The sequence below is a fragment of the Vigna umbellata genome, chromosome 1, assembly GCF_029865625.1.
Source record: "Vigna umbellata cultivar VRB3 chromosome 1, Vumbellata_1.0, whole genome shotgun sequence".
In the NCBI taxonomy this organism is placed as follows: Eukaryota; Viridiplantae; Streptophyta; class Magnoliopsida; order Fabales; family Fabaceae; genus Vigna; species Vigna umbellata.
The window spans coordinates 21350114-21373360 of NC_142165.1; the positions used below are offsets into that span (position 1 = coordinate 21350114).

The 23247-nt window shown below is 34.4% G+C and overlaps 2 protein-coding genes across 12 annotated transcripts; one reads left to right on the forward strand and one right to left on the reverse strand.

Annotated features, from left to right (window-relative positions):
* The first annotated feature begins 2148 nt into the window (after positions 1–2148).
* Positions 2149–5465, forward strand: LOC124825272 (Hyp O-arabinosyltransferase-like protein). Its single transcript, XM_047297859.2, has 8 exons — positions 2149–2711; positions 3338–3405; positions 3499–3700; positions 3785–3882; positions 3982–4051; positions 4684–4755; positions 4918–5031; positions 5228–5465. The coding sequence occupies exons 1-8, from the start codon at positions 2319–2321 to the stop codon at positions 5285–5287; spliced, it is 1077 nt and encodes a 358-aa protein (XP_047153815.2). The 5' UTR covers positions 2149–2318; the 3' UTR covers positions 5288–5465.
* A 39-nt stretch (positions 5466–5504) lies between these two features.
* Positions 5505–23225, reverse strand: LOC124825270 (uncharacterized). 11 transcript variants are annotated; one of them, XM_088100110.1, is made up of 21 exons: positions 22713–23224; positions 21474–21554; positions 20240–20735; positions 20090–20158; positions 19911–19999; positions 19690–19788; positions 17883–18558; positions 16781–17755; positions 16534–16648; positions 11907–13645; positions 11330–11402; positions 11087–11207; positions 10900–10986; positions 10174–10617; positions 9504–9599; positions 8549–8710; positions 8252–8416; positions 7500–7613; positions 7239–7421; positions 6171–6215; positions 5505–5855 (listed from the first exon to the last, which is right to left on the reverse strand). In XM_088100110.1, the coding sequence occupies exons 1-21, from the start codon at positions 22797–22799 to the stop codon at positions 5724–5726; spliced, it is 6048 nt and encodes a 2015-aa protein (XP_087956236.1). In that variant the 5' UTR covers positions 22800–23224; the 3' UTR covers positions 5505–5723. The 11 variants fall into 11 exon arrangements, with proteins under 11 accessions (XP_087956236.1, XP_087956234.1, XP_087956221.1 ...); XM_088100108.1 differs by having other exon boundaries at positions 17883–18331; positions 18413–18558; positions 20090–20735; XM_088100095.1 differs by having other exon boundaries at positions 7500–7610; positions 20090–20735; positions 22713–23225.
* Positions 23226–23247: the final 22 nt, after the last annotated feature.

A 23247-nucleotide genomic window follows, 5' to 3' on the forward strand; every position in this document is an offset into this window, starting at 1 on the left:
TAATTGAAAAATACTAAGTCTTTTTATACTTTTCAGTCATCTCTCTTTATATTTGAGTTGAAAATATAACATTACTCTCCTCTATTTATATTTGAGTTGAAAATATAACATGTTGAATCCAATAAAAGAATATACATTTCTTTATTACTGAATGGGAAATGCTTCTCTTTATTTGTTTTCCAACATTTTTCACTTTACATTTTCCCTAAAAACCAATGAGCTTAAAAAACAATAGGTATCTTAAATTTGAATTTTATAATTTAGAATTAATAGTTTCAAAAAAATGATAAACATTAAAATTATAAGTTATTATTAAGAATATAAATTATAATTTTAAATATTTAGTTATTTATTTATAAAAACTCACATAGATCTCCATAATGGTAATATATTATCCACTTTGAGTTAAAGTCTTTGAGATTTGCTTTTGGTACCACTCCAAAATGTATCAGGCCAAATTGGAGATGTATATATAAACACATTTTCATCTCTTATTTTATTTGATGTGAGACTTTGTTTGTATCCTACCATATGATACATTACATTGGTCAAGTTGGGATTGTATATTTAGTGAGAATATTTAGTGAGGATGTTCTTGTTCAAACGAGAACGTTATTGCTCGAGCTATTTAAGTTGTTGCTTGAGTGATAAATTCACACTTTAAGCGACATTGTTGTGTTTGAGTGATTTATCTTTTGTTTATTCATGGTTAGTTGTTTGAAATTGAATATTAATTATTTTGTTATATATGATGCATGAAAGCGAAAGATTGATTGATAAACAATATATTACTCTAATATTATAAATAGTAGTCATAGTAATAATAAGAATGTACTAAAAAATTATTACTTTCTTGTGTAAGTATTAATTTAGAATTTAATAAGATATTATACATTATATCAAAAAGACAAAATATATCATATAATAAGTGGATAAAGATTTTTGATATCAAGTTAATGATAAATAACTATCCATCATATTGTAACAATTTACTAAATACAATTTATATAAAAGAAGGACATATTGTCAAGAAAACCAAATATTGTGATTCATATTATTCTTTTGAGTCTAAATTTAATATTAATCTTCTTAAAACAATCCATCATTAAATTTTTTTATTTACATTTTGTGATTTTGGTATAACACAAAAATAAATAATTCTAGATAGAGTTTAAATTAAAGTATCCAATAAAGGTTCCACGGTACTTTTATTTTATGAATGTTATAATGAAATATATATATATATATATATATATATATATATATATATATATATATATATATATATATAATCTTTTCACAAAATGTTTCTTTAAAAAGGAAAGTAATATCAACTCTACTTTCCAAAAACAAAATATTCTTCATAAATGACATTTATAAAGAACGAATTAAAATGTACATTTTGGAAAAGAATCATTCAAAAATATAAAAGTATATAACTAATTACTAGTTTCAAAAGTTTATTCAAAATATTTAAAATTAATAATTTATTTATAGCATTTAAAATATTGATCAGTTATAGCACTGGTAGTATATGTTGTATACCTTAATTCAACAACAACCATATACAGCTTAATTTTAAATTAATTATTATGATGTTTTTAATTTGCTTGTCATCCAAATTTTTTGCAATAAATTAAAAAGTTGTTTTAATTACTAATATTTCTAATTGTCTTAGTTCTTATATCTGGAAACAGTTATGTGACCGATTAAGATGTAAAATAAAAAATATATATTTAAATACTTCTTAAAAGAATGGTATGTTTTCATGGAAAATTTAAAAAAATGCTTCTTATTTGAAAAACTCTTAACTACAATCTCGATTTTTTAATCTAACATAATTAACTATATCGCATAAACAAAAGTTATTATTACAAAAGTTGAGTTATACCCAAAGTCTAAATTTGAATGCATAGAAATAAAAGTTTTAAAATATGTGCCTAATTAATTAATGCAAGTGAAAAAAATTGAAAGTGATGGTCACTCATTCTGATGGCTATGGCTGACCATATGAATTCACTTTACAAACAACAGCATAATATAAACAAAATAGAAGAGAGAGAAGAACAAAAAACTAAATACATTTTGTTATTATTATAAAGGGAAATTAAAAAAGATAAATAGGAGAAGACTTTTTGGAGTTTGATATCAATTCATCTCTCAACAACTGGACACAGAACAGAAGAAGTATGACTAAGCCGCCTCTGTTGTCAAATCCAACTACTCTCTATTCTCTATAATTGTGAACAAAGATTCTTCCTTTTGCTTCGTCTTTCTTCATTTGAAACAAACCCATCAAAGGGGAATCAAATTGGAAAATGGGGTGTGGCAATTTGTTCTTCACAATTCTGATAACTTTCTCAGTGGCTCTGATAACGTACAACATCATCATCTCAGCCAATGCCCCTCTCAAGCAGGACTTCCCAGGCCCTTCTCGCCCTTCCATTTCGGTGGATCCTCTCATCAAGATGCCACTCCACAGATCCTCCTCCCAAAAAAAGAGGCTTTTTCACACTGCAGTCACTGCCTCTGACTCTGTCTACAACACGTGGCAGTGCAGAGTGATGTACTTTTGGTACAACAAATTCAAGCATGGACCCCAATCTGGGATGGGAGGCTTCACTCGGATCCTTCATTCTGGGAAGCCTGACCAGTTCATGGATGAGATCCCCACCTTTGTTGCTCAGCCTTTACCTGCTGGGATGGATCAGGTTTTGCTTTGCTTCTTGCACAATTATGCTTTCTGGGTTCCGTTGGGTGTTTTTTCTTGTGTTTCTCTGCTGTCACTGTGGATGTTATTTTTCTGAAGTTGAAAAAAATTGAATTTTTTTTACATGGGGGGTTCAATTTCTGAATGATTGCAAAATCGTATGAATTTTGTGGGAATGGTATAACACTGTAAAAGGTTTTGAACTGTTTTTCGACAACATGGTAATAAGTTGACTTTTGTTTTTTGTAATTTCAAGTGGTTGGGTTGTGTTTCTCTACCACAATGACTGTGACTCTTCAGAACAAAAGAACGAACAAAGAACAGGGACATTTCTAATTGCGAAACTAGCTTTTGAGATTGAGTTAAATTCAAACTCAAATTATAAGATGTCATGGTTTATCTCAGTAATTGTTGACGAGTCTAAACTCAAATTATACTGTTTCTGGGAAAAATAGCTATTGGAAATGTAATCGTATTTGTTCCAACCATAAAAGGGTTTGAATTATTTAAGGACTAAAAACATTACTTTAAGTCAACGAGTGATACGTGAGGTACATTTTCAGGGATAAAATTCATTAGTTGATTCCTTATTCTTGTGGATTCTTACACATCTGCACTGTATAACAGGGATACATTGTGCTTAATAGACCATGGGCATTTGTGCAGTGGCTTGAAAAAGCAGATATTAAAGAAGAGTATGAGCTATTTAACTTTAAATTTCTAATTTTCTGTATTTCTCTCTCTTGGGAATGGGAATTTGGTTGACTTTTGTTAGCACTGTATATCAGTTATATATTGATGGCAGAGCCAGATCATATAATTGTGAAACCTATACCCAACTTAGCCACAGATGGGTATGGAGCTGCATTCCCTTTCTTCTACATCGAACCTAAGAAGTATGAAGCAGTGCTAAGGAAGTACTTCCCTGTGGAAAAGGGACCAATAACTGATATTGATCCAATTGGGAATTCACCAGTTATTGTTGGGAAGGTATCTGTCGATTAGTTTTCTGTGATAATAATGAATACTCTTTATTTGGTGTCATTTCATAAATTTTGTGTGGATGAATGTTAGAAATACCTTAAGAAGATTGCTCCCACTTGGATGAACGTTTCTCTGGCAATGAAAAAGGATCCTGAAACTGATAAAGCTTTTGGATGGGTGCTCGAAATGTAATTTCATTTTCTTCCTTCTCTTATTCATGTCATCCTTTCTTAAAAACTCAGAATAATTTGACCTTTTTATGTTTTTATTTTGTATCATTGACTTAGGTATGCTTATGCGGTTGCATCCGCTCTTCATGGTGTTCATAACATATTACACAAGGACTTCATGATTCAGGTTCAATAAGGTTCTTTCTTTCAGTTTTTTATACGACCATTATTCATATGCAAATTATACAAGGATCTTTGATGTATGTAGATGTTGGAAATAATCCAACTGAGTCAAAGTCTCACCTTAAATAAAATGACAGTTAAACATTATATAAAAGGAAAAATGAAAGACTCAATGTCATAAATATATATAATCTCTCTCTCTCTCTACTATAACATAACCAATCAGTCCATTACTTGTAGCTTAGAAAAAAAATTAATTATATGTAAGAACGTCCATTATCTTACACTGGTGACTAGATGATAGGAGTCTGTCGGGATAAATTTTCTAACAATCATCGATAGGATAAGAAAAATCAAATAAATAAAACCCATTACTCGCGATAAATTCAATTTAAGCACCTCAATTTCTTCATAAGCAATTGAATACCTAAAGGGTTTGGTATTTTTCTTTTGGAAGATCTTAAACGGACGTTTTATAATTAAAAAGTTATTGTAAAAAGGTTATTAAAAAGCTGATTTTTTTTTTGTCTATCATTTGTTCTTGAAATTTCATAATTTTTCAATAAAACGCATAATTCATCGAAAGCTCTCTATCCTCAAAATGGCTAATATTTGTTTGTTTATCATGCGTTTCAGCCTCCATGGGACAAAGAAATTGGCAAGACATACATAATTCACTATACATATGGTTGCGACTATAACATGAAGGTACTGTGTTGGGATTGGGCTCTACAAATTTCTATTCTGATGTGCAATGAAAAATAAAGGGAAAGATTTATAATTCAATTATCATTCTAGGAAAAGTACATCTTAATTTGTATTTAATTGCTTACAGTTGTCTCTCAATGTGTGTGATGTAAAATATTTTAGGGTGAGCTGACGTATGGAAAGATCGGAGAGTGGAGATTTGATAAAAGATCGTACGATAAGGTTGCCCCTCCGAAAAATCTGACACTGCCGCCCCCCGGTGTTCCAGAAAGTGTGGTATGTAATTTCACCTCCCTATGGTTTTACCTAGTTTATTTATTTGTTCGCCCTGGCTTTCTTTTTGTTTTTTATTTCAATTAAAGATCCGCCTCTTTGAAACATTTTCTTTCAGACTTTTTTGAAAATTTTTTTTAGACTTTTGGTGTTGGCGATTTTCCGTAGAACTTTAACATTCAGCTATAAACCTTAACAGGTGACTCTCGTAAAGATGGTGAACGAAGCTACCGCAAGTATTCCAAATTGGTGGTCGTAGGGGCTATAGATGGTTACAAATTACAATCGTTGGAGAATGCAATGTAAACGCCACTGCTTATGTATTTATTATTCTTCGAACATAGTTGTGGCTGTGCGACAAGCCTGGGGAATTGTAACGCGTGCTTTCACAAAATGATTGCGTTCAGCTGCTGCTATACTATTTGTTTTCATGAAAACTTTCTTCACCATAATTTCATTAATCTGAAGGCGTCTAATAATTGAAGGTGAGAAGAACTAATTTAAGATAAAAAAATTAAGATCACCGACAGAAAGCTTATTTACAAAAAATTAAGGAGCAAAACTCAGCTCCACGTATAGATCTCCTAGCAAACTGTTGCCAGTCATATACAAACTACATGGCACCTTGGTTACATTGCAGCGACTTGCATTTTCAGGCGCCATGATGCTGCCATGTGGCCCACAATTGCAATTCGTCAGTTCATATAGCGCCTGCAATTTTTTGAATTGCAGTAGCATGGAATCTTTCCTTCGTCCTCGTGGTTAAAGTGGTAATCATACGTAATCTCTTCACCAGGAAATATATCCCTCTCAGCAAAGAAGACAACCTTGAAAAAACCACAAGCCAATTTTTTCCATTAGCGTGCAGTAAAAAGAGATGAAATCTGAAACCACACACGTAAAGTTCAAAGCGTTGCTAGGAAGGATCGGGTTCATCTAAACACGCAAACTATCAGAACATCTAAAAAAACATTTAATCCTCAACGTTTATATATTTGCAAACAAATCCAACATTTAAGTAAACCTTTGCTGTAATCACGAATCATGAATGAAACGACTCCGACGTATAATCAAGTGGTGCCACTTTTGCTAAACCATAACCTAATAAATCCAGAAAATTGAATAAAATGTTCGCAATTTACCTTCTTTTCATGCCTTACAGTAATCACTTTTGCCACGCAATTTGGCTGGTCATAAACATAATAAAAAAATATTTGTTAGAATGAATTGAAGAACAAATGGAACAGAGCAATTGTTGAAACACATCACGTCTATTGAAACTTCTAACGGTCGTCAAGTTATATCAAGGATAGACCAAAGAAATATTCATGAGTAAGGATTTAGTTTGCTCAGTGAATTAGTTTTTTATTAAATAATAACCAAATCAAACTACCATTTCGCAGTTTTGTTTACAGCACGAATCTTGTCAATTACAATTTGTTCATTTTTTACAAAACGAAAATTATAAAACGTTTCTACATAACATTGTTAAACATTATTCTATGAAAAATTGTGAAATAGACATAAAAAATCTGTTTGTAAGATTATTTTTATATTTATAATTTTAGCTTTAGCTTCCTCTAATATTGATAAATAAATTAGATAATATAGTTAACAATTACAATACAATTGTATTACCTTGTTTTAATAAATATAAATATTTTATAAGTAAAATTCAATCAGTCCATAATCAACCTTAAAGAGACTTTCTCTTAGATATTTGTTAGTTTTTTAATTAACTCTAAATTTATAATATTTTACTTAAATACAATAAACGATTTTATCTAATTTCATTCTTGATTTTTTATCCTAAACCACTCCGTTTAGTTTAGGAAAAAATAAATCCAGAAAATATCAGTTATGATCAACATCTGATTTTACGAATTTTGAGTCGGTTCAATTTTGAAAAACTTTCATTCCAGGATTATGGAGTTGAAATTAAATACAGCATGCACTGGATAAAGACTGATTAGAAAAAGGTTCTTGTTTGTACAAGCACGTTAGCTTTTTTGGACAAAGTCATCAATACTAAGCGTTCTTAACATACATATTTGATGACACTACCCGAAACAATTTTATGACAAGTATTGAGTCTTTATAAGCCAACAACCATAAGCGTAGACGAAGGCATTAATGAATGCAAACTAAAATCGAAAAAACTTAAAACGAGATGAACAATAAACGAAGAGTCAAACTTGAAGTAAACATACCAGGCACGAGTGGTTAACAAACCGAGCAATCCCCCCTTTCCTTGTGGCATCAATAATATGCTCTTTGTCTATCCTGAAGAAGTAGCAGGCACTCTTGTACTGAAGTTTCTTTCCAGATTGATAATCCTTCTCCCTTTTATCAGCCACACGCAATCCCACAATTTCACCAACATATTCAACCACCTAGAGAAGCATAAGAAATGCTTAATATTTGCGTTCACATAGTAGAGGCATATGAACACTTGTAAATCAGTATCATACCACTTCACCCCGGGAAATGAATCGAGAAGTGTAAAGACCAAGTCCGTGTATACGGGATTTGTACACAACAAGGTGTTTCCATCCCCTTGCTTGTTTGTACCGTGCGTATTCCTTCTGCATACAGCAGGAAATAAGAAAGTCAGGACAATAGGCTGAAGCTTACAATAAAAATTAGAAACTCTATTTAAAAAAATACATGTTTTCGTAGGCATAAAAGCTTATGATCTGCTAAAGTAAGATGCCCAAGATATGTGGATCTGGATTTTTTGTTAGGAAAACTAAACATTATCTTGACTTGAACAATGTTGAAAATAAGAGGATTTATGTAGAGGGAGGAAGGATAAATGACAATGAAACATTATATTAATATTAACTGAGATATATTAATATTACAATGCATGGATATGATTATGAAACCTAAAGAATTAACCCTTAACCCTTATACTAATCATAATACTGACTAAATAAGAGACAAATTAACATGAGGAAAATGGTAACTGAAATTGAGAAATCACCAGTAAAGAGGGACATGAATCTAAAGGATCAAGATACTCTAGGATAGGATAAGATAGGATGTAATATTTTCCATAATACTAACAAACAGAGTCATATATTAGTTACACATCTCAAGAAAATACTTAATCTAAAATATTAATCAGCTACGGACTAGTAGACAAAATTTAAACCTCATATTTCAACAAAACAAATGTATATCCATATTGGAGGCTATGCAACACAACCAATATACATACTCGACAATCATGCTCCATATCCAAATCGGGGAATTTTATGAGTCCTTGAGAACATAATTTCTGCCCGTTGATGTGAATCCAAGCATTAAGCTGCTCCTCAGGAACAAGGCATCCAACTTGGCAGTGATTATCCTGAAAACCATCCCATCTTCTTCCCTTGTAACCCTACAATAATCCAGAATAAGACATTTAATATCATTACATGTCAGTATTCGAAAAACCTCTGCCCTGAAAATGGTTTCCCACATCACCCGACAGGAGATAAAGTCCCATAAATGCTATGAATGAAGAAAATACCTCTACCCTGGCACAGGTGAATTCCTTTTCTTCTTGATTTCCCATTTCATCAATAGGATCGTACATGGACAGATATCTAGGTTCAATAGCATGAAGCATGCATCTTCCATAAAATCCAATCTTTTCATCATCAATACCTTCAGTCTCACTTTGCAACAGGTTCTGTAAAGTTGAGAAGCAATTGTCATGGGAGTTATGGCACATTAATGGATGCAACACTCAATTTGCATTATCAAATATTTATTGACAACAGAATTCATAACACATGTTTAAAATCAATGAAACACTTGATAACTCATCTTAGGTATCGAACTCAAGAAAAAGAAAGTGCATACCACAGCAATGTCCAATTGTCATGTTTACACCAATCATATCAAAATAACCTACATTTGCAAAGCACTTGCAAAGTACTTGCCAAACCAGGAAGATTTAACATATGTTCATTATGATAGGTATAATTGTAAGTCAACATGTAGAGTCATGCAATTACATTTTCTTCACAGGAGCAATTCTGATTGAAGCTCCAAACATGTTTTGATGAGATTAATAGAGCCCAGGTCATGCAGTTGTAATACTAATACAAACCCAAGTTCTCAAACAGCAAGCGACAATCCTAATATACTGTAGCAGTCCCACCCAGACTAAAAGTCAACTAAGCTTTAAGCATGTCGTAAGTAATAAACCCAAAATACAAATGAAATGACCTATTTCGTCAAAGAACTCAGACAAATAGTACTCGTGAAAAACCTTGGCAACATCCATTGGCATATCTAGTGGTAGGGAAGAATAGATCTCAATTTTTTCATAGCTTTGGTACGAGACATTTTCACTAACAGCAGATATTATTAGACAGCGGACCTTGTAAATAAAAATTATAGTTGCTAAAATAGTTTAACTAAAGTATGAGCAGAAAGTTTTATGATGTAAGTTCCCACTTATCAAAAAGAAAAATTACCTTTTGATGAGCACACCAAGGATGAAACTTGACAGAGCAATCAGCCACCCTGCACTCTATACAAGAACCACCGAATCGATTGCAAATGGAACAAACCTGTGAAAAATAGTTTAGCGAAAGAAGAGCAAATGCAAAAATGCCACAAAATAATGTTAAGAAACAGTTGTAAAATAAGTTTGACCTTACATAAAGTCAGAGCAAGTTGCGGACATAATAATATATTTCTTCATTTTCATAGTCAAACACTACAACTTTTACAATTCTATTGCATTCATTCTACAAACTACTAAGCTCACATATAAGGCCCAACAATCAATGTGCAGCTTACACAAATAACCCAGAACATGAAAATAAATAGCACAGCACAAATTAATGAAATAACCCTGAAAATAGCACAAATTGTGAAATTATTGGGTTAACTGCCTGTACTGTAACAAGACAAAGGAGGAAATGAAGAGTGATTTTGTGTCCTTGTTTGCAATAATAAGATACAACAAAAATAAAATAGAATACCTACACGTTATACCATGTAAACAGACTAATGTATTCACACAAAATTACTAATAATGGTAAAAGGGTCAGAACCCATGGAGAAGAATAATAACTTGTTTTACTTCAGAAATCATTGTTCAACCAGCTGAGCAATATAGAACTCCTGTTAGGTACTCACCACATCTGCCCTGGGACGCGAAACACCAGATACATCAAAAGCACTCATGGTGTCAACATTCGGGCATCTTGTTCCAGGAGTCCAAAGACCACAAACCATATGAATCCATTGTTTAACAGTTGGATCAAGAACTCCTGCAGTAATGCTGTTGTGTACCTTAAAATTAGAAAGACTAGTGAGGGTATGCTGCATATGATTTGTAGATATTTGAACTTTCACCAGATCTGTTGATGTATCACGGATTTTTGTCTTTAAAACCCTTTCTTGACCAGCCTTTGAGGATGGGAATGCATATATTTCCTTTCCAAAAAATTCACATGAAGTTGTATGCTTAGGCATGCCATCTTTCTCACCATTCCACACTTTTAGGAGGCTCTTGACAATCGCATGACTCGTTGCTGCTCGAGTCATAGCCCCACCTCCATATCCACATAGGACACATGCCTTGATATTGGAACCACACAAAACAAAAAGCATGGAAAGAAGTGTTAGATTAATTTTCAAATGAAGACTATACATACGCAGCAGCAGAGGAATCACAAACAGTCATGAAAAAATCATTCAATAGATGAATAACTTTATCTTGGGGTATGAATAGAGGCAAAGAATAAAAAAGATTTAAAGGATGAATGGCTTCATGTATCAGAAAGGAAAGCACAAAAAACAAGACTCATATATAAGGATTGAGAAATCAAATAGAAAATTAAAAATGCATATTGGATATACAATATTTTTGGAGTTGGTCCGGCATGGTCTGCAACACCAGCGACTTCTTTTGGGTAATGTGGAAACACCATAGCAAGCTTGGTGCACCTGGCAGACAAGATAAAGGAGATATATTAAAATCTTGTTTCATACAAAAAATATGAACCATTCAACAATTCAATATTACTAACTATAAAAATAAACATACTCGAATTAGGCATTGACAACATTCCAACAAACAGTTGATTTTATCATTGCTTGAGCTTCGACACACACAGCAGAAGGTATCTGAGTTTATAGTAGATATGTTTAGGTGACCTTGACTAGAGCTGCAAGAACACAATAGCAATGAGACACACAGTAAGAATAACAATATGGAAAGAAAACACTGACATTTAAATGGAATACATCTAAAACAGAATATGTAAATAGGACAGTTTTATTTGCTTACTTTCTACTTTTTGGGCTACACAAACCAGTCTCTCTGTCTTGAGCACAATTCATCATATCCGTCACTTTGGTTTCTAACATGCATTTAAACACTTTGTGAGACATTTCTCAGGAAAATAATTCTCTACAAATACGTGTAAATAAGAACCATGTTTCAAATGAAGACATACATGTGTAAATAAAAATTCATGCTATTAATAAATATTGTAGTATGGGCGACGTGCTTGGATAAATTTCAACCCTAAATTTAATAAATCATCACTCATAAGTTGTTGCTACTAGACTCCTGATGAAATCACACTACTCAAGTAACAAAGTTTGGTAGAATATGAGCAGTCAATAAAACCAAGCATTAGCCAACATCTATCAAGATCAGCTTGTAGATCGTCATAGGATGTGGCACTCCAATCATGAAAGAAAGCCAGCATTTAAGTTAAGGAGTAAATAATAAACCAATTAATAAACTACTCCAAACATGAATATGTTAATAATCCACACCTCACCATTATAGATTCTGTTTAATTTATTGCTAAAACAATTATTTAGAATAACAATCACATAGCTCTGCTCAAATTCACCTTTAGCAGTGAGCTCATTAATGCTGCGGTGTTTTCGAATGTCCTTGTTCTTCACCTTCAATCGAACATTTTCTCTATTTCCAACCCTAACACCCTGCTTAGCTTTAGCTTTAGCATCTTGCTTGCCACCTCTCTCCAAGTCTTCCAGGGACATATCAACATTTGCTTTATTATAAATTATTGTAGTTTGTGTTTCACCGTGTTCTTTAATTTTTAAACCATGGTTCCCACAGCAGGACCCACTATCTGTTCCAATGCTCAATTTCTTCCATTGCTTTTTTGAAGTTAGTCTAGGTTTTCCATTTGTGTGGCTCATACACCTTTTGGAAGACTTAAGGACCTTCTTGAGGGATACAATTTTTGCAGGCTTTTGCACCTCTTTAGCCAAATGTTCTTTACAAATTTCACCATGTTTTCCACATACTACTGGCCTTGTTCTATGATCATTTTCCTTTCTGCATAAGAATGGCCTCAACTTACCATTTTCAGGTTCCTCATAGGATGGTTCTTGTATATGAAACTGCTCAAAATCAGAAGTGAGATTCTTTCTCAATCTCTTTGTTCCAGAAAATACAGGCAGTGAGTGAAACTCAGCATCAGAATCTGATAGAGACTCATAGGAAACTTTATGAATGAGATGCTTGCTCAGACGATTCTTACAGGAAACAAATTTAGATGCAAATGCGGACTGTATACGTGTGTTACAAGATTGAACAAAGGAAGACTTGTTAAATGATTTCTGCAGGCTAGGCAGAGAAATTTGCATTTCTTTTGACAAACTAGAAGAGGAATTAAAAATCTCAGCATCTTCATTATTCTTATTGTGCAACAAGGAAGGGAATTCAGAAGATAGTGAAGCATCTAGAATCTTCACCACATTTCTCTTTCGCTTTCTTCCATTGATGCCCCTCTTGACTTTTTGAGATTGATTGGTTTTACAATTAGCAGAAAGCACAAAATGATTTTGATTCCTTTCTTTCTTCCATATCAAGGAATCTAACAGTTTAAGATCATCAAGTAGATCGCAACATGATTCATCATTCAACACTCTCGAACAACCATTTTTCAAATAATTCCCAGAGATCAAGCCTAGAGACTCACCGGTTCTTTCACTTTCAACCAAATCTGACATGCAGCCTTGATCAATACCTGACCCTTCATCGACTTCGAGCTTGTTGACAACGCCAGTGTCTATAGCTTCATCAGTACAGTAATCAATTTTGTTCACCATCACAGATGCCTGAGTAATCACAGGAGCAGAGCATCCAGAAGAAACATTAGAATTTTCTTTCTCTTCTGACAGGTCTCCCATATCAGTGGTTATTTTGGAGCGTTTTGTGGAAATGTTTCCAAGTTGAAAACCATCTCGTGCTTCCTTATCGAAACCATTAAATGTTTGATCTAAAGATGTCGCATCACAAACTGCTTTCCTGACCTTACTGGGCACATCTCTCCATTGAGGAGCATGCCCACCTTGCTCAAAGTGGATATTTCCATTGTTCGAAGTATTCAGATTTCTAAACAAATCTGAAGGCATCTTCAAAGAAGTTTCACCACTGACATCAGCAAGTTGTTGCCCTAGGTTCTTACGAAGGGGTTCAATCCCTGAGGAAAAGTTGCTTCGGCAACAGTTTATCAGAGCAGGACAAGGATACTTGCCTTCCAAACATATATTTGGTGATTGCTCGGAGTATTTTTCACATGCACTAGATCTGATATTGTCTTTGTTTATACCAAGGCTGCAAGATCAAAATTGGAGGAGATAAAAAGCAACAAAAATAGTTAGAGGTGTCACTTACAGTGGATGGAAAATTTTGCAGATATTAGTAAATGGAACCCAATTTTCTGATCCGACAAGATGGAATTAGAAAAATGAATAATGTTTATCAATCAAATACCCAATTGACATGCATAAAAACAAAGCCAGGCAGGCATTTGTTTTCAACAGTTTCTGGTTTAAGGTGTTTATCCCGGCATAAACAAAAACTACAATACCTATTCTTGCAACATATCATGTGTTCAAGTTCCATCACTCACTCTTCTGACAATGGATGATTTCTCCCATACATCTCTATCAACATGTTAGGAGGCATTTCTACCTCCACTCACATTTAAGATGCCAAACTTATATAGTCAGCTTTCTCTAGAGAAATTTGAAGATCAATTTACACAATCTTGAGGTTTTGATTAAATAAAATTGCTTGTGAAGAAACTACATGAAAAAGAATAAGAGTTGCAGTTTCATCCACAAATGTCAACAAAATAACGGGTACAGTAGTAACTGCTACAGAAAAATGTTGGGAGACTGATTTATCCCCGAAGCCTTAAGTATTATACCAGGGTAGCAAATTATGGAATGGCCTCTATACATAAGATAAATATCAATCGTAACTAATAATCAACAATCATAATCTTGAGACTCAATCACCCACCAATCTAAGGGACAATTAACAAGTCAACAAAAACAAGAGTCTGATCTGAGATGTTCTGTTGACCTGATTGTGACTAAGAAGATGCGGTGTATAAACTAACTGCAATCAATAATCAGCAGAGAAAAAAAAAGACAAAACAGGACGAAGAGGGTGTGTTTCACATAAAAAAGAAACAAAGAATGGAAGGATGCAAGAAGTTGCACAGAAGAAAGGGTGAACCTGCAGGGAATGCGACATATTGTCTGGAGTAAGGAGAAGATAACCCAATGTAAAGGAGGCCAAATAAAACATGTTGGAATTTTCAGAAAGAATGTAACTTGTTCCAATGTAAATTTTAATGTTTAGATGGAAAAGCAACTTGTAGGATCTATGAAGGAGAAGGTTCACTGAGAAGATACAACATCAATGAGATATAAACTCAACCACATAAGGATTGACACACTCTTTATCCAAAACATTAAGATATAATAGATCTTCACCTTTATATGTTGCTCCACTTTCTCGTTTCTACCTAATATGGGACTTGAACTCACATTTGGATTTTCAACACAACCATATTAGTCATTCTTTGAGTAACGGAGGATTTTGAACCCTGTTTTCATTATGATCCGGACAAACATAAAATTTCAAAATCACCTTAAAACTTTGAGGGGTCAATGAATAAAGGAGAAAAGAAAAGAATTTAATGGCCTGTTAATCTCACTGAACATCATTTGTTTTCAATCTGTAAGATTGCTATTATCACTCTGCACAAACACAATGCAATGCCACTTCAGTTGTGTTCAGTCTGCAAGATGCACTATCATGCCACTAAAGCACACTAATAGCTAATTTGATGATAGGTGAAAAGTCATCATTAAATGAAGATTTAAAAAAAAAAAGGTACCAAAATTAATAAAGATAACCTATATCCTTGACTGTGTAAAATGAGGACAAAAAATTCAAAATGCAAAATATAACATGATATTTTACATTATCTGAACTGATCATGCCCCTAAAAGCGCATGATCCCATGCAACAAGTAGCATCATAGTTGCATAGTTGCCTTAACTTTGCCGGTCCATGTGTTAACCAAAAAGCAAAAACAAGCACATCAAACATAGCAATATATGTAGCAAATAAATAACCAAGTAAGCTAGGCCTCCTAGTTATAACAGCCATGAGTTTCTGCACCCATGCTTTACATAATACCACCTGGATTAAGCCAATGGCTGATGTTTCTTCCCTAGAAAATTTAAAACATCTTGCTACACATTGTTGTCTTGCTAACAAAATCATTAAATTAACTACCCCACCCCAAATGTTCACATATTTAACTAAAGAGGTTGAAATTATTTGCTTTAGGCAAAGGTTTAGGTTCAAAGAGATCATTGGTTATAACAGAGCACGTTTTTCTCTCCCTCGAATCTATCATGCTTCTCACTGTCGATCCCACATATCGGAAAAATCACAATGTTTCACATAGAGTAGAAATAGAACTTAAAAAGGGTATATCATAAGGAGAGCACAACACTCATTGCATAAGTTATTTTTGAATATTCAGTTAGACTCAAAATCAGATTCTATCAAACTCTATCCCAGATCCACTCTACTAAAGGGTGACCTATCATGTTATCTATGCACCAAGTCCATCCGAATTGGGTGAGGAAAGATATATGGAGAAAAACTCAAGTCCCACATTTACTTGACATAATGAAGGAGTGTACAAGTGAGGGGCTCAGCTAATTTCATAAATTCGTATTGGGGGTTTAAGTTCGGCCCAAACTTACATTCTAAGACCCCAACACATTGAAGTACACAAATAAATTAAGCACCTATTTAATTAGCTTCTACCACACAAAAGCTTATTTCATAACTTTGATCATAAAAAAATATAAGCTTATTTCATTCGTAAGCTTCACCATGAACTTTAACTTACAGAAATCATAACCTATTTCAAAAACCCAAACACACAAGTTCTCCAAACGCACCCCTAGTATCTTCTTCTACATCCTTCTGGAGTCAAACAAAACAACAACCCATACCCTAGATATATTTATAGAATCAAGGGAAAATCACTCCTTAAGATGCCATTAGAATAGGCTGCAAACTGAATATGCTGGCTGATTTTAAAATCAAAGCTACAAAAGATAATTTTCCAGCAGTGCAACATAGATATCCTTATGACATTTAACATCATAGTTGTCTGGAATTACCTTAAAGAAGTCTCTTCGTTTTGAAGATCATAAGAATGTTTACATTGTGATTCCTTTTCTTTAGAATGTAAAGGTGTTGGTGACAGGTCAGACAAATGATAATATCCGTTCATACCTGTGAGGACAATCACAATTAAATGCACAAGCTACAAAACTAAACTAACATTAAATTTCACAATCAATGGAAGGCTATCTCTAAAACCACCGTTAAAAGTAATGGGAAAATTAAAAAAAGCATTATGCTTGCCTGTGAGGGAAGGCAACTTCTCTAAACCAACAGTATTCTCATGATTCCCAAATATCGACCTATTTTGAGGCAATTTCAATGTTGCACAAGAGGTTCCCTGTTCAGATGTTGAAGCCTCACAAGTATAATGCTGAAATTTCAAAATACTGCTGGATCCCCCTTGCTTCTGATTCATATTAAAATGCAATGCATGATATTGCTTAGATAACTCTGGTATCTGTGTCACAGCAAGCAACCTCGTGTTTTCATCAACAAAATAAGCATCCCTATTAATGGCCTGCTGCTGTGGCAAAGTCGGAGTCTGATTTGACACAGAAACTGAAACATGACAGGGATTGCCTTTCAAAATCTCTTTAAATGGAATGGAGGTCTGAGTATTCATCACATAATTTTCTAGCCCATGAGAAGACGTATTGTGTGAACCATGCAAAATATTTGCCCGCACCGATGTATCTGATGGCAAGGTAGATTCAAAATTTGGTTCATACATCTTTTCATTAACAACTGAAATACAACTATCATAACCACCAACAGATCTCATCATGGAGCTTGGATATTTCATTAACTGACCAATTCCAAATCCCGGATTTCTTTTGCCACCAGAATCTTTGGCAAAGCTCACCCCTATATTATTTTCCAAATATTTATTGGTCCCTACGACAGATTTATTTTTCGATTGCCTTCCTGTGAGACCATAATCAGAATACATTTTCTTAGGCATGTTATGGCTGTCATCAGCCCACAAATTTTCACTAGCTTGTGTCTTTCTTCCAGGTACATCAACTTGCAAAAATGGTGAAAATGATACACCCTTGGCCACATTTTGTGTTTCTGATCTAGCTTTAACAGAAGCCTTACCCACAGCTGACATATAGTTCTTGGGTTTAAGCTGAGGCAATTCTTCAACCAATTTGAATGAAGCAGCAGAATAGCTAAAATTATTCTGTAATCCCTCCTCCCTGCTGAGGTCTGCATCTAATGTATAATGTACATTGTTAAGAGGTTTCTTCAAAATGAAACAAAAGGACAATATACTGAATAAATAATAGATACAATATAACACTCAAGCAATAAGCTAAAACAAAACATTGATTCAACGCACTATTAATCATCTGCTTCTGAGGTTGCAATTTTGGTGTACTGGCAAGGGCATTAAACTGCAGTGGTTCTACAAATGATGGAAGTGGGTTTCCCGTCTGAGGTGGTTGACCAAGCCTAAGGTCAACATTAGATGAAGCCGCATCTCTGCCTACAAGACCATTTGCTTTTGGTTTTATGCAATCATGGTCTTTCAAAAGGTTTGTTGGTGTTTGCAAAGGTGAGTGGACCGTTGACAAACTTACTTTCCTTTTCAGAGAATCCAAGAAAGGAGGTATAGGGTGACAACCATCATCCAGCTGAGTTCCACCAAAATTTGGTGCAGTTGTGTACATAGCCAGATTAGATTCCATTAACTGGCTTTTCAACAAATCAACAAAGCTGTTTTGTGAAATACCAGTAAAACCTTTGAGTGGAATGTTGCAACCATCCTGGATTGTTGTTGCTTGTTTTCTGGACAATGTACCAATAAATAAATTGTTGTCCATATGAGCATTATTTGGAAACATGACATAGTCAGAAGACTTTCCAGACCTTGACATGACTGCAGATGAACTAAAAATATGAGACAAATTAGTCTTGGACATATCAAACACGGATGCATTGGATTTCATCGGACTGCCTGTTGTTGATAATACTTCTGGCCAGTCCCATCCATTCTCATTCCCCAGAGACCTAATCTAAAGCATCATAAAAGTATCACCATCCAGTGTTCTCGTTGCTTCAAACATGCAAATAAGAAATTCAATTCTTAATGCCAACAACAAAAGGAGAGGTAAAATGAATGCACAGATTTATCAAATTTGCACACACAGTTTAAAATATGGTTCTCTTCTAATAAGTTAGCTAGAGTTTACACAAATAAGTGTCACTGTCTACAACAATACTACAATGCCCTAATGAATGAATAACCATCACGAATGAATATAACTATGACTAGGACGAACAAACATAAGATTAGCATACATGTTTGGGTTGTCCAGTAATCTGTGTAATATCTAGAGTTATCGAGGTTACTTTGTAGTTGCTATTTTACACCATGCAACAACATACTTACAAAAACAGGACTGGCTGACTGAATAAGAAATACAATTCATGGTTTGGTGGTATGATCGTAAATCTGATGGCAAATTTAAGAAGTCATTAGTCAGCAAACATGTAGAAGAACTTGCTAGTGACAATTTACATAAATGTATAAGATTTAATAGTTTGTAAAATAGGAGAAGTTTAGCTTAATGATTTCCTTTATTGCCTGTCGGTGTTAGACAATGTGCATATGGCAACCAATGTCATAAAGGCAATTTAATTTGCACAGTCCAACAATTTAAATCACTTTCCTAACTCTTAAAATCCTCCCAATATTAGAGAGAAGACAAAAGTAACAAGCAGGAAAATTAGTTTGCTTATCCCCCTCCTTTCCCTCCAAATTTTTAAACCAAATTAGGATAAAACAATTCCCTCCCTCCTCTCTGTTCCCTCCAACCCAACACACTAAACAACACACATCAGCTTATATGTACTAGAAATATTCCAATAGAAAGTTGAAAACTACAAGCAACTGAATAAAATTTTAGGGACCAGAACATGACACCCTCAAATCCTGAATAAACTTGAAGAATGGAAAAGAAATCTATGATTCCATGCTCAGTGGAAAAACTTAAAGGAAAGCATTAACACTCAGAACAAGAAGTTGATAAATTCCTAAATAGTAAGCAAAAGATAAAGTAGAAACACCCATCTCCAAAACACAAGGGCATACATTATATATCAAGAAACATCAACAAAAAAATTGCATGAAAGCTACGTCTTACCCCAAACTTCAAGAAGTAAAGCTTCCGCCATTGTGCAATGGTCTCCCCACTCTCCATACAAACAGCATCCCCTGGGTCACCACCATGTAAACCCGAGTGCTGCAATATCAGAGAAGACAAACCAGTAAGCATTAATTGTGCATAAAAATGTGAATTTAACTGCTCAAGAAGGGTGTGGCTAAACATTGTTATAGAGTAGAACCAGTTTTGACGGGATTCACCTCGCAAAACTTAAGAACAGACATGTGGGAACAATGGCATGAGCACACAACACCAAGAAGCCCTGTATGGCTAAGAAGAAGATGGCCACCTTTAAATTGAAATTGGAAATGTGAGCTATCTATACATTTACCAAGGATATATCTTATTCAATAGGACACTATAAGCTTCTAGCACTCACTTTTTCCCATGCAGAACACACGAGGACACCCACTCATATAAGGAGTTGCATACTTAGGTGAGCCCCATTCTGAAGCAATATTTGGTGTAGTGTGAATATCTGAGCAGCAAATATTTAGACCAAATGCAGGGTATGTACCTCGGCACTGACCTGGAAAAGAAAAAGATTCTGCCGCTTTTGTACCACAAGGAACTGTGTGCTGAGTAGCAGTATTGCTGCCCCAAATATTATGGAAGACAAAATTACTACTATTATTCAAACCAACCATTGCTCTAGAAGAAATCTCAGGAAAATTATTCACCCAACTTTGCAGGTTACAGTTAATCAAATTTTCTGTTATCAACCCCACTCCAGATGTCCGGAAGGTTCCACTTTCTATAGAATCAACAACAGAATTCCCAATAGCATCAGTAGAATCACCAGATGACATGCCAAGCTTGCGTTCAGACATATTCTGAAAATCATACCGTAACGAGGATGGAGAACCATAAGGTAGACCCATAAAAGAATTTCCAGCATCTGTTTGGCCTGACCCAGAGGTGGTTGAGAGGGGAAAGCTTGGGTAAACAGGGCCTTGCTTCCCTCCAACAAATTTTGATCTTAAACCATGTGCTAATTGTGGATAAAGATAACTTGCATCCATCTCCTATTTAAAAGAAGATGATAAAAAAGATCTATTAAAATAGCAAGAGAACTAGTAAAAACACAGTGATCTTAAAAGAAACAGAAAAAAAATTCTAAAAGACAGTATTTATTAATGATGTAGTACACGCAAAGTTGGAGACTATAATGCATAGATACAACATGGGACCCCGATGCAGCATAGATGCAGGAATATTGTTAGAACATTAAATAACCATAATACAAAATATAAAGAATTAAATTAACATAATACATAAGACTTAAACCAAAAGATAATCACTGTTCTAAAAGTGAGCAAGGGCATTTTAGCTGTGGTACGCATGATAAAATGTTTCAACTTCTCCAGTTATTGTATTTGTAGTATTTCCATTTATAATGCTATAAAAGTTCAAACAGAAAAAGCAGAAAAAATGTAAAATGCATTTCATAGGTAAGCCGCTATTTTAAGTGTTCATACTCATTTGGTTGCAAATGAAGATGAGCGTGCTATTCCCAAAGATGAATACTATGAAAATTTCCCATCATGCTGAAACGAATTTTGAAGCTACTTGACAGCAGGTGCCTCCACAGAAAACAAATTATGATCATAGGCAAGGCCACATAAATAATTTATACTAGGGCACTAAAGGAGCAGTAATGAGATCCAAAACAAACCAAATTATAAATATCATTTTTGTAAGTTGAATGAAAACCTATCCACTCAAAGGCCACCCAACCCGAAATTTACTTACTAAATGCAAACCTTTTCTGTGCAGCTGTTCACCAATGTCAGATATTTCCTAAAACTAGACTGAATATTATTTCTTAATTGGCAGTAAAGACCCTGTTAAGAAAAAAAAAAAGATTAAGGACATCAGGGGTCCTAACATCCATGTTCTTTCCCATTATATTTATTTTTTAATTTAAAACCAGAAAACCTGCAGATCCCGAGCAGATGCATTATATCCAAAGAAAAAAAAGCTTTCCCAGTTTCCTATGAATGTTCTTCGACGATAAAATCTACTACAATTTTAGTGTATCTAGTCAAACTACTGTAATATCTCAATAAAATTTCATTATAAGACAAAGCACATAAAGTATCACTAATACACGCCACGTCACCAGATACTAATTCAAGAAGTGTATACGTGCAAACACAGACGCTTTTCAAGTAGATTTGATTCCCACTATTGGAATTTTGTTACAAACTCAAAACATCAATAAAGATGAGACAAAAATAATTCCGCCCTGCAAATGTTGACACAATACATTATTCCTTTAAATAGAATTGGTTCCTATAAAAAAAAATTGAAACGTAGTGACTACTGGTATTAGTACTGTAATATCTCAACTAAAACATCATTAAAAGAGACAGCAAATAACGTATCGCTATAACACAACCACATTAGCAATTATTAGTTCAAGGAGTGAGCATGATGCAAACATAGACTATTTCCAAGTAGACTCCATTTCCACTCTAGGAATTTCGTAAAGAACTCGAAACCTAAATAACACGAAACAAAATCCTTTCACTATGCGAATCACGTGACACAACACATAATTTCTTTAAATAGCATTGGTTCGTATGAATATATATATATATATATATATATATATATATATATATATATATATAATGACAATAATGACAGACTACCAAAATTACGGAGTTTAAATGGTCAACACGGATGAACAATGATAAAGTACATTGCATTGCATCGAAACAACAAAGCAATTTATCACGTTACACATAAGAACATTCACGAAAGGCACATTCGTCATCGCATTACTGCATGTTTGGTTTATCATCCAACACAACTCGACGCGCGTTTTTTTCTAAGCAATGCATAGTAGATTTCACGTTCTTTATGTGGAAATTGGCATGAAATGCGTAATTAACACTGAATCAAACAGAACTAAACTGTAACAACCGAAACGCACAGGTAATCACAGTAACCGAAAGAACAGCTCAGACAAACAAAACAGGGCAGAGTCAGGTTACCGGCTCCGGCGCCGATACGGAGGAAACCGTCGCAGACATCGACGGCTGAAACGGCGAACCACAATTCCTCTGCCACGCGCCCTCCATCTCTGAAAATCACAAACATTCCACGAAACCACTGGAGAGTCGTGATGCTAACCACTGCGGAAAGAGCGTTAAGTGAGAAAGAGAACAAGGAAGTGGAGACAATGCGCAGACTGAGAAGTGAGAACCCTAAAGCGAAAGGAAGTGATGGAGTTGTATTGAGCGCAGTGGGAACAGCACCGAGGAGGGTGTGGATAAAAGTGGGGTGCAGGTGATGGTGGTGGAGCAATCCGAGGCTGACAGAAACTGACACGAAAGGTTATGTTCGGGGATTTTGGAGCGTTGATCTATCTTATGTTCGAGGGAAGAGAGATCGGAGGCCGTTGATTATGAATACAGCTGGTTTGGTCAGTTTGGGAAAGTGAATGGGCTGTATCGTCAAGTTGTGTGAGCAGGTTTCACGGGGCATCGTTGCGCTGACACATTGAAACGTGTCTTCGTAATAATTTCG